We start from the raw sequence: 12,558 nt of genomic DNA on the forward strand, positions 1-12,558 counted from the left end.
AATAAACTGTTGGGGTTCATGTTTATTTTATAGCTTACTGTGTTGATGCTTTAAGAAAATCTTCCTTCACAGGAGAATGAACTTCATCCAACAACATGCTAGTATCTGGGCTTGATTTCATTGCAGAAACCACCATGGCATTACGTAGTTTATTTCCTTGTTCCAACAGAGCTGAGGAGGGCAAAAGTAGAACACAAAAAAAATCTACAATCCAGCAGAAATACTTGTAATCTTTAGCATCTTTGCTTCTATCACAAGACTTATCACAGTGCACCGTAATGGCTTACTTGTCTGCCTTCCCCACTAGCGTGGGAATTCCTTGAGAACATTCATTTCACAACAAATATGTGAACTGCTTTAGATGCTGGTATTAGAGCAGTGAATGAAGTCTCTCTTCTGAAGAGACCTGACTTCTTTATAGGAGTCATTATTGACTCGTTCAACTGGTGTTTGTACATAGTAAGGTTAGTAATGTGTATATATTATTTTTGTATGAGATACCTTATTGAATTCTATTATCCCCAATAGTTTTAATGTCATTCTTATCCAAAAAACACAACTATACCATCTAAATTTCAGGAGCCATAGTGACAACCTATTCCAACAAAATTTATGTTTTTATGGACAAAGAATGCCAATAAATGTCCATAACTTTTCTAAGATCATACAGCAGGTTAACAGAAAAGTCAGGATAAGCCTTCAGACTTTCAGATAGGTAAAATTTACCCCATCCCTAAATAACAATAACAATAACAATAAGAATAGCAGATAACATTTATTGAACCCTTATCCTGTGCTAACTCACTCAATCCTCCCAACAATCCTCTAAGATAGATACTACTATTTCCTTCATTTTCCAGATGGAAAAAAATGAGGTGCAGAGGATAAGTAATTTGCCTGTTATGCATGCAGTGGATGTATATAGAACCAGGATGACTCCCTACCCTCTGATTTTAACCACTATACTATATGTGACTCCACTTTAGTTCTTAGGACCAGTGGCATTATTCTAAGGAATACTGGGAGGTATTATTTTCTTGAGTTTCCACAATTATTTAGAGGGAATGAGGCTAGACACCATCATATTAGTCTAGAGTTTTATAGCTTCTATAAATAAAGAAGATATAATAGACAGGCTATGAGGAAAAAAACAACAAGCTAAACAGATTTATAAACATCTAATATTTGTTAGTAAAAAGAATTCAAAATATAGCTTAGAAACTAAAAAAACACAAAAATGCAAACACAAACCCCAAAATATCATGTTCAATGTGTAATTTAGTGAAAATACAACTAAGCTTAAAAAAAATAAAGATCACTCATCAAAGTAGGCAGAATCCTAAGATGCCCTCTACCCTCAACCCCATCAAGATTCCCCAGTTCCTGTGTACACATACTTTCTCCCAGTGATTCACACGCTCATTGAGGTATTGCTCTAATGGGATTTTGGAGGTCATTATGATTCCAAGTCAGTCAACCTGTGGGTGGTGGATATTGCCTCTACCTCAGTGGTTCTCAACCTGTGGGTCGCGATCCCTTTGGCGGTCGAACGACCCTTTCACAGGGGTCGCCTAAGACCATCCTGCATATCAGATATTTATATTACGATTCATAACAGTAGCAACATTACAGCTATGAAGTAGCAACAAAAATAATTTTATGGTTGGGTTACAACATGAGGAACTGTATTTAAAGGGCCAGAAGGTTGAGAACCACTGCCTTAGAGTCTTCTAAGACGATGAACTAGAGCTGAGGAACAGCTGCCCTCTTTGACCTGGCAGGACCTCCCTAACGCTAAGCCTGTGTTTTCATTTTAAAATGGAGATAAAAGTCCCTACCTAACTTGGTTTTAAAAAAATTACGTGTATAAGGCACATGGTACAGTAGCTAGCAAATGATACTAGCTCAGTAAATGGTAACTGCTTTCTCAAGGCTAAATATCTCTCAGTGGTCCCTTCAACAGACTACTTACTCTTTTTTTGTTTTTAACTTAAATTCTTTAGTTTTTAAAGCATTATATAAGTCTCCTTTCCCCCCAATGACCTACTTATTCTTATTAGAAGGAACTCATCTTCTTTAGAGCTTTACTCTGTTACCTTCTGAATGAGGCCTACCTTTGTCAAACTATGTGAAACTAACACCCTCTCCTCACACCTTACTTGCTTCATATTTTTCCATTGCTATTATTACCATCTAACACTATGTGCTTATTTATCTAGTTTATTATTGGTCTTCCCATCTAGAATATAAGATCCATAAAGCAGGAGTTTGTGTGTTTTTGTTTTGTTTTTAATTTACCATTGCTGTATCCCTGACACCTACGAGAATGTGAGACACTGAATAGGTACTGAAAAATAACTGTTTAATGAATGGACAAATATCTTTCTCAAAATCTGGTGTCCAGGCCTACACAAAATATTCTAGGTATAAGTTGACAAGTGCTAAGTACGGTGGGACCATTTTCTTTCTTATTAGTATAGCCTAGGTTGCATTAAAGACTAAAATCCTATCTAATAATAGACAAACATGGTAATTGACCATACCTTCGCTGTGCCTCCCATTGGCTCATCAGCACAATATGCAAATTAACCAACAAAGATGGCAGTTAATTTGCATACGTAGGCTCCAAGTGGTGGAGTGAAGCCTGATGGCCCGGGGCCGGTGGAGCAGCGAGGCCTCACGGCCCCGGGACCAGCAGAGCAGCAAGTCCTCATGGCCCCAGGCCGGCAGAGCAGCGAGGCCTGACGTTTCTGGGGCCAGTGGAGCAGCGAGGCCTGATGTTTCCGGGGTCAGCGAAGCCTGACGTTTCCGGGGCCGGCTCCGGCCAGAGTGAAGGCCTGGGCCCCAGGTGCCGGAGGCAAACCGGTGTCAGCAGCCAGGGGAAAGGAAGGCCTATTGCACGAATCTCTGTGAGCAACAGGCCTCTAGTCCTATCTAATAATAGACAAACATGGTAATTAACCGTACCTCCGACACGCTTCCCATGGGCTAATCAGGGTGATATGCAAATTAACTGCCAACCAAGATGGCGGCCGGCAGCCAGGCAGCTGAAGCAAACAGGAGGCTTGCTTGCTCCAGTGATGGAGGAAGCCAAGGTTCCCCACCTGCCGCTGCCGGCCTCTGGGCTGCAGTCTAAGAAACAATGTTGCAAATTATAGAAGCTAAACAAACCCCAGAAACCTGCTTTCAGCCAGCTGGGCCTCAGAGCTGGAGTTACAACAGTGTTTTAATTATAGAAGCTAAACAAACCGAGGTCTCGGAGCTGGAGCCGAGCCTCAGAGCTAAATTCGGCTCTCAGCTCCAGTGACAGCCATAGAAGGTAAATAAATCCCAGAATAAAAAAAGAAAAAAGAAAAAAAGGAGAGGTTGGGAGTTTCAGTCACCCGCCAGCCTGAAATCGGCCCTCAGCCCCTCACCCAGACTGGCCAGGCACCCCAGTGGGGACCCCCACCCTGAAGGGGGTGTGACCAGCTGCAAACAGCCATCAGCCCCTCAGCCAGGCTGGCCAGGCACCCAAGCGGGACCCCCACCCTGATCTGGGACACCCTTCAGGGCAAACCAGCTGGCCCCCACCTGTGCACCAGGCCACTATCCTATATAGTAACAGGGTAATATGCAAACTGCCCCTAACAGCAGAAGGACTGGGAATGACTGGTCACTATGACATACACTGACTACCAGGGGGCAGACGCTCAATGCAGAAGCTGCCCTCTGGTGGTCAGGGCGCTCTCACATGGGAGGAGCTCTGCTCAGCCACAAGCCAGGCTGATGGCTGCCAGTACAGCGGTGGTGGTGGGAGCCTCTCCTGCCTCCTCAGCAGCGCTAAGGATGTCCGACTGCAGTTTAGGCCTGCTTCCCGCTGGCAAGTGGACATCCCCCGAGGGCTGCCGGACTGCCAGAGGGATGTCTGATTGCCATCTTAGGCCCCATCCCCGCGGGGAGCGGGCCTAAGCCAGCAGGTGGTCATCCCCCGAGGGGTCCCAGACTGAGAGAGGGCACAGGCCGGGCTGAGGGACCCCCCCCGCCGAGTGCACAAATTTTTGTGCACCGAGCCTCTAGTCTAATCTAATAAAATACAAACATGCAAATTAACCATACCTTCGCTATGCCTTAAGCCACGCCCACTAGCCAATCAGAGAGACTATATGCAAATTAACCCAACCACGATGGCGGCCGGCAGCCACGGAGCTGCAACGAGCAGGAGGCTTGGTTGCCCTGGCCATGGAAGAAGCCAAGCTTCCCGGCCGGCTGCTCAATCCTCTCAAGGCAACAAAATTTCAATTATAGAAGGTAAATAAACCCCAGATACCTGCTTCCAGCCGCCATGGCCACGGAGCTGGAACAAATAAAAAAACAAAAACAAAAAAAGGAAAGGCTGGGAGCTTTGGCTGCCCAGGGGCTTGGTCAGTCTGAAAACAGCCATCAGCCCCTCACCCAGGATGGCCAGGAACCCCAGTGGGGACCCCCACCCTGAAGGGGGTGTGGGCAGCCTGAAAACAGCCCTCAGCCCCTCACACAGGCTGGCCAGGCACCCCAGTGGGGACCCCCACCCTGAAGGGGGTTTGGGCAGCCTGAAAACGGCCCTCAGCCCCTCACAGAGGTTGGCCAGGCACCCCAGTGGGGACCCCCACCCTGAAGGGGGTTCGGGCAGCCTGAAAACGGCCCTCAGCCCCTCAACCAGGGGGCCAGGCACTCCAGCGGGACCCCTACCCTGAAGGGGGTGTGACCAGCCTGCAAACAGCTATCAGCAACTCACCCAGGGGCCAGGCACTCCAGCGGGACCCCCACCCTGATCCAGGACACCTTCAGGGCAAACCAGTCAGCCCCCACCCGTGCACCAGGCCTCTATTCTATATAATAAAAGGGTAATATGCAAATTGACCCTAACAGCAGAATGACTGGGAATGACTGGTCACTATCACGCACACTGAACACCAGGGGGCAGATGCTCAATGCAGGAGCTGCCCCATGGTGGTCAGTACGCTCCCACAGGGGGAGCTCTGCTCAGCCACAAGCCAGGCTGATGGCTGCCAGCACAGTGGTGGTGGCGGGAGCCTCTCTTGCCTTCTCAGCAGCACTAAGGATGTCTGACTGCAGCTTAGGTCTGCTCCCTGCTGGCAAGTGGACATCCCCCGAGGGCTGCCGGGCTGCCAGAGGGATGTCTGACTGCCAGCTTGGGCCCGATCCCCCCAGGGAACGGGCCTAAACCAGCAGGTGGACATCCTCCGAGGGGTCCCAGACTGCAAGAGGGCACAGGCTGGGCTGAGGGACGCCCCCTGAGTGCACAAATTTTTGTGCACCGGGCCTCTAGTTAATCTATAAAGCAGTAATATGCAAATGAGGTCGAGACTCCGTATAGGTCACAACCAGCTCAGGAGGAGGGGCTAGGCTTGGCCCCGAGCCTGAGAGAACAACAGAGGGGCGCCTGCTCCGAGCCTCTGATGTGGCTGGGGGCAAGCCCCCAGCGGACGGACACACACACACACACACACACACACACACACGGTGCCTGCTCCAAGCCTATGCAGCTGAGATCACCTGTCAGGGCTGTAAGGGGAGAGGAAAGCCTAGGCTGCCACGTGTACCAGTGCCCAGGAGGTGCTTGGGCCCCTTGGTCTGAGGGGTTTTCTCCGGGGAAGTCTCCTGGTTGCTTCTCTGGTCCCGGTCAAGGAAAGGAGCCAGGGATGGGGGGAAACGAGGCCAGGCCAATCCGGATTTTCCAATTGTTCCTGGCTGTGTGTTTGCTCCAGGAGCTGGCGGGAGGAAGTCCTCCGCACAAAGGCAGGAAGGCAGAGGTGCTTTGTGGCAAAGGCGAAGGCACAGCGGCCCTGGGACAGCCCGAGGGTCTGCAGCACAGAGCGCTGGGCAGGGCAGCCACTGCAGGGGCCATCCTTGGCACCTCTCACCCCTCTGAGGGCATCAACTCGGGATGTCACAGATGGGGAAACAGACCCAGACAGAGCTTAGACCTGCCCAGGTCACATAAAGGCTTCCAATTCAGCACCCTCTCCACGCTTCTTCAAGTTCACAACCATTGACTGAACACGTTTTATTAAGTTCCTACAAGGTGGTAATCCCTCACCAACTGTGGTTTTAAGAGGGTTCCCTTTTAGATGTATGCCTTTACAGAGCTTTTTCGAAGAGGCACTTACATGCCATACAACTCACCCACAGCAGGCATACTGCTTGATGGGTGAATTTCCACAGCAGCTCAACCACCAACACAAACTGTTTTCAAGCTTCCATCACGCTGTTTGCCCATCTGCAGTCAACCCCACCCCAGCCCCAGGCAACCACAGGTCTGCTTTCTGTCTCTGTAATTTTGTCTTTTTTAGAAATCTCCACCTTCTTAAAAAAAAAAAAAAAAAAGGTAAGAAGAACACTACTGTCCTCAGGCCTGGAAAGGGGAAGACGACTGAGGGCAAAAAAGATGTCTTCATGAAGGGCCTAGAATGCGGGGCCCAGCCCCTCCTGCTTCAACTCCCAAATGAACAAACTCAGGGTCAGAGAGGCCTGGGGTGTGGTTCAGTCTTTTTAACCCATGCCTGCATCCCAGACACTAATGACAGTGGCAGCAGCGGTGGTACTACTCAGGGCCCGGCCTGGCCACGCCGCCCTCACCTCTTCCCCCCACAGCGGACACGGACACACGGACACACACACACACACACACACACACACACACGGCTCCTGCTCCGAGCCTCCACGGCCAGACTGTGGCTTAGGACATCCCCTGAGGGCTCCCGGACTGTGAGAGGGGGCAAGCTGGGCTGAGGGACCCCCACCCCCAGTGCATGAATTTCGTGCACTGGGCCTCTAGTAGATTATAATCAGAGTATATTTTTAAAAATAGGGGAGCAAAGACATTTCAATTTTACAAATATAAACAAAATTTTTTCATGAAAAAAGTACCCTTACTAATGTAAATTATGTACCCAAACAGTTATTTCAAAGATTTTTCTGCTAATGCTGGAGACTTTCTACTTTGGAAATTTTACTTGTGAGGATGGAAATAAATTCCTGTCGTGCTCTCAATGTCACAGAGATATATAATGGACCATAACAGTGTAATGTAAGTTACCTCATTTCCTTTAAAATACCAATCCCTAACTTGAGATAACCTGATCCAGTTCCTATTTGCTTTTTTATTTCAGTCTAAGCCCTTACATAGGTAAAGTGACTCCTTTCTACTTCTGTTTGCCTGCAAGTCATATTTAATTCCCAGGCTTAAGATCAGCAGTTGCTGTGCACTGAATGTTCCCCTCTGAGACCAGTTTTCAGAATGTGAAACAGATTTAGTACCAGCCTCTGCACAGTCATACAAGTAAATGCTGGTATTGAGACAAAACCTTATTTGCCTTGAATTACTTCAGAACAAATAAGAACTAATATTTTTCTATGATAAAGGATTTCCCCCTTCACTAGGTTTCTTTCCTAAACCTACAATTATAAGCACCTAGTATTTAGAAGTAACTTAATGGTTTAATAGAGCTGCCTTTAAGCGGTGAGAAATTCTGGGTTCTTTTATTTGCCTATTTAGTTCAAACAGAAGTTTTGGTTCTCTTTGTAGGCTGGCTAACAAGCAGCGTAATCCCAATAAATATAGTTTAGTCTCAGTTCACAACATATACATACCCGAAAGAAGGTCCTTAGTAGGGGGATTGTTTGAAGAAAGAATGCAAGAGTCACTGTGACTCTTGGCAACTGTCCTAATTTGAGGCTGCAATTCAGAACTGTTGAGAAGAGACATCTGTTTCTGTGGGGCTTTGCCTTTCAGAGGCATAGACTCTAAGCTCTGCCCTGAATTAAGATGGTGCTGTAGTCCAAAAAAAGAGTCTTTTATTCTATCAGAGTTCTCTGCAAAGTACAAGTGGTCCTTTCCCCTGTTTTAAAATAAAAAACATCAGCAGTTTATTCTCCATATGGTAACATTCCACTTTGTCAGAGACAGAAAGTGGATCAGTAGTTTATAGCAGTAGCAGTGTCGCTTAGATTTTATAATCTGTTTTTCATGTCCCAAATGAAGTAAGTAATAGATGCCTTGCCTACTTCTGTGTGGTTGTGGCTAAAGTGCTGGGCCTGACACAAAGCAAATGCTTCAATATTATTTAAAATCAAAAGCTATTCCTCTTACTCTATTCTGTTTCACAAAATACTGCCTTTCCCTCTTTCCTCATGGACATCTCATGTCATCTGCACATGACTTAGTCATACTTATTTACCTGAATGTTGGCCTTCCTACTAGACTGTAAGCAGACCTCAAAAACAGGAATTATGTCTTATTATTTTATTTTTCAATGTCAGTTGTCTTTCAATATTTTATATTAGTTTCAGGTGTATAGCACAGTGATTAAACATTATATAACTTACAAAGTGATCCCCCCAATAATTTTAGTACCTACCTGGCATCATGTTATTGTTATTATAATATTATTGACTATACTTCCTATACAGTATTTTCCAACCCCATGACTGTTTTGTATGTCTTATTAATTCCGATGCCCAGTAATTGGTACTGGACAAGTCACTATTTGCTAAATGAGTGACTACCTTTAGTCTTTTACCCAATCACAAAATGAAAGACAGAAATTATGAGTGCAGTGGGAATTAGCTGACAGACTGATTGGTATTAGGTGTGGTAATTACCTTGGAGTGGTTGATCTACTACTATTGGCTGTTAATTCTTTTCCATTAATTTTTGTGGTAGATATCCTGTGAGGTCTTGATGGAACCAGAAACTGGGTATTGCTGGGTTCAGTATATTCTCTGACTCCCTCCTCAGATAAAAGTACACTTTCTGTCATGTCAGTGGTAAGAAGAGGGTTGTAGCTGTCATAAGTTTCTGACAGAGGCTCCAGGGCAAGTGAGACCTGAAAGAGACATGTAATATACGAGAACTTGTCTTTAGTATTGACTAATTTTGAGACTCCTTGCTTACTATAAATTAACGTCCCCCATTCCTTATAGGACCGAGTTATTCCTGCCTACCTCAGAAGCCTCATCTCTCACTGTTCTTCCCTCCTCCAACCCTCTCTTGTAGGTAAACCAATTACTTAGGGTTCTCTAAATGTACCTTATATTCATTCCCTTATGCCTTTGTATGTGCAATTTCGTCAGTATTACTTTTTCTGTGTAAACTTATTTGTATCCAAGAAGAGATGTCATAGCCACTCCCTTCTTCATGTTTCTGCTTACTCTGTATCCATACATATAACCATCTCTTATTGAACACTTTACTATAAAACAGAAGCTGTGCTAAGTTCCTCACACAGAAAAGCTCATATAACACTGTCAGAAAAGTATATTACCCTAATTTGAAGATTACAAAGAACCAAGAGAGGCTTAGAGGAGGTATTTGTAACTTGTAGCTTATTTTTCATCCTGATTATGAAATCCTTGAAGGCATGGACTGTCATATTCTTTTTCTGTGGACTAATTAGCATAGTACACGGTGTACAAGTCTAGTATGCCTAATGACTAATAAACTGAACAATAGAAGAGTGACATTATCTCCCATGTCGTCATTGTTAGAGAAAAATAAGGCCCTCGTTCTATGCTGGGAATAAGGCAGGGTGAGGAGGGAGAAACACTTAGACAAAAAGTAATCACTTGAAATTTCCTTTATCATCTCATTCCTGTGAGTTCAGGTTCCCCATTAAAAGGTTCTCCAGTCATCTGAAAAGCTAATGGAGAAAAGCCTAATGAGGAATAGAAAATAAAATAGATTCTAGAGCACAACTCTACACAAGAAAGTTGAATATACTCCAAAAGAAAAGAATAGCTGTATTGAAGGTTCAGTTACAATAACAAAAAAAGCAGCAGGAATTATTTAAGCAGCCAAAGAGAATCAAACAAAAATGAAAGATTGCAGTTAGATGCTTTAAGATGTCTCTGGGAAGGTCAGTGAAATGATCTGGGCAGAGAAACTGCTAAGGCACAGACTCAATAAAACATACTTGGGTCTTAATGAGAATTCTGTTCATGAATCAAATATCATAGTCTTTTAAATCTATTCATCATCAATCTACAAAAACAACAGACAGGAATGCAGTGGGACAAATACCCTGCACAGTGATCATTGTAATAGCATCACATAAAATCCTGGCTGCCCAAATGTGAATGCCAGCAAGTGTTCCCTTGCAATTCATCACTTGCCAAAAGACTGAAAATGTATTCTAGAAACAAAGGAAACACTGAGAAAAATTGTTGTGTCCCTGGCCTTAACATTGACCTGCTGGCTGGCCCACCACTGAGTTTTGCTTTTTCCCTAAGCCAGATTTCTTTTTTTGAAGGTTTTAAACTACAAATTCAATTTATTTAATAGTTTAGAGGTCTATGCAAGTTATGTATTTCATTTTGAGTGATTTCTGGTAGTGTGGTTTTCAAAGAATTGATTTATTTTATATAAATTGTCAAATTAATGGAATTGTTTGTAATATTGCCGAAATGTCTCTGTGTTATGTAGGCTGCTGTCTTTCTTACAGGAGGATCAAGAGGAAAGTGAAATATTTCTTGTACTAGTATTCATAAAAGAGAGAACTAGAGACCTATAATTTTCAAAAGAAATGGAAGAAGGCATTTTCTTTATGGAAGAGAATACTCCTAATGATGAAATAAAGCAAACAAAAAGAGACTATCAAAAGTTAGCATTTCTGAAAGAAATTACAGAAGCATAATCAGTATGTAGAAAAGATGCATGATGAAAATGGAATAAACAGAAATGTATTGAAATTTAAGCAGGATTTGTTTTTTAAAAATAAAATAAGTGGTATTTCTGACACAAAATTATTAAGATAAAAAGCTTTTTAAAATATATATTTTTTATTGATTTCATAGAGGAAGAGAGGGAGAGAGAGACAGAAACATCAATGATGAGAGAGAATCATTGATCGGCTGCCTCCTGCACACCCCCCACTGGGGATTGAGCCTCAAACCTGGGCCTGTGCCTGACTGGGAATCAAACCATGACCTCCTGTTTCACAGCTCTATGCTCAACCACTGAACCACACCAGCCAGGCTAGTCTATGTTTATTCAACATTCTAAAGGTATTACTGAATTGTCTTCTGACTCCTATTCCTAATATTTCTATTCAGAAGCCTGAAGCAATACTACTTCCCAATTCTTTGTATGTGACTCTCCCTTTCTCTGGAAGCTTATTGGATTGTCTTATTTTTAATATTCTGAAATGTCACAATGTTTATACCTTGGTGTAAGTTAGTTTTCATCCATTGTGTTATACTCAAAGGGCCATTCTAAAAAAAATTTTTAATATGAAAAGTGTTTTTATTAAGAAAAATTTAAAACACAAAATTAGAAATAATTGGTAAAATGAACTCAGGTATTCATTATTCAGTTTCAATAATTATCAACACATGACTAATCACATTTCATTTACACCATTGGGATATTGTGACACAAGTCCTAGATTTCATACCATTTCTTCTGTAAATACATTAGTAATAATATGAGGATTCTTTCCCTTTCCAGAACATAAACATGTTATCATTAGCACATATAAAGCATTAATAATATTTTTAATATTGTCAAAAATTAAGTCAACATTCCAATTTCCCTGTCTGTTTCTAATTTTTTTCATAACTGGGACCTCAGTAGCTTTTTAAATATGAAAACGAATATATTTAATACTGGGAAGTAACTGAACTACCTGCCAGAGTCCAATACTCCTTAAAGGAAAAAAAAATCAAGTACAGGACATGTAAATTCACAATGTCCAGTATGCAATCAAAAATTACAAGAAGCAGGAAGAGCCCTACCATCTCAAGAACACTGAAATCAATTAAAACAAACAAATGACAGAGACAGTAAAAGTAATAAATAGGATCTTGAAACAACTATTATATAGATGCTCTTAATGCTCAAGGATGCAAAAGAAAATATGAATGTAAAGCAAAAAATAAATTGTACATTTAATATGTGAAATTTGTTACTGGGTTGATCATTTCCTAAATTATATAAATGTTTAATCACTGAGTTGTGCACCTGAAACTAATATAATATTGTATGTCAACTGTAATTAAGAAATAAAAACTTATTTTTAAAAAAGATAAACTTAAAAAAATAAAATTTGAAAAACGTAACTTTTTAAAAAATATATATTTTATTGATTTTAGAGAGGAAGGGAGAGGGAGAGAGAGAGACATCAATGATGAGAATCATTGATTGGCTGCCTCCTGCACGCCCCCTACTGGGGATCCAGCCCGCAACCCAGGCATGTGCCCTTGGCTGGAATCGACCTGGGACCCTTCAGTCCACAGACTGATGCTATCCATTGAGCCAAACCAGCTAGGGAAAAAAATGTAACTTTTAAAGAGATGAAAAACAGTATCTGAAATAAAAACGTGATTGATGGGTTTAAGAACAGATTAGACACTGTACAAAAAAAGATCAGTAACAACATTCTAGTAAATCGGATCCAGCATTTTTTTCTGGGGATGCAAGGCTGGTACAATATCTACAAATCAGTAAGTGTGACACATCACATAAAAAATTGAGAGACAAAAATCACATAATCATACCAATTGATGCAGAAAAAACAT

General features: G+C 42.8%; 1 protein-coding gene across 6 annotated transcripts in view; it reads right to left on the reverse strand.

Annotated features, from left to right (window-relative positions):
- The window catches only part of C2CD3 (C2 domain containing 3 centriole elongation regulator), a 124,232-nt gene that overhangs the window by 98,368 nt on the left and 13,306 nt on the right, over positions 1 to 12,558 (reverse strand). For 5 of the 6 annotated variants that reach the window (XM_070425610.1, XM_070425609.1, XM_070425608.1 and 2 more), the window contains exons 4-6: positions 8,647 to 8,870; positions 7,636 to 7,883; positions 39 to 171 (exon numbers count right to left, since the gene is read on the reverse strand). In XM_070425610.1, the coding sequence (XP_070281711.1) occupies positions 39 to 171; positions 7,636 to 7,883; positions 8,647 to 8,870 (605 nt within the window). Of the gene's footprint in view, positions 1 to 38; positions 172 to 7,635; positions 7,884 to 8,646; positions 8,871 to 12,558 lie in introns of those variants that run through there. The other variant, XM_070425612.1, reaches the window with a different exon arrangement.

This window comes from Myotis yumanensis, unplaced genomic scaffold, assembly GCF_028538775.1.
Source record: "Myotis yumanensis isolate MYYU_CA2020_CCGP unplaced genomic scaffold, mMyoYum1.0.hap1 SCAF_10, whole genome shotgun sequence".
Classification (NCBI taxonomy): Eukaryota; Metazoa; Chordata; class Mammalia; order Chiroptera; family Vespertilionidae; genus Myotis; species Myotis yumanensis.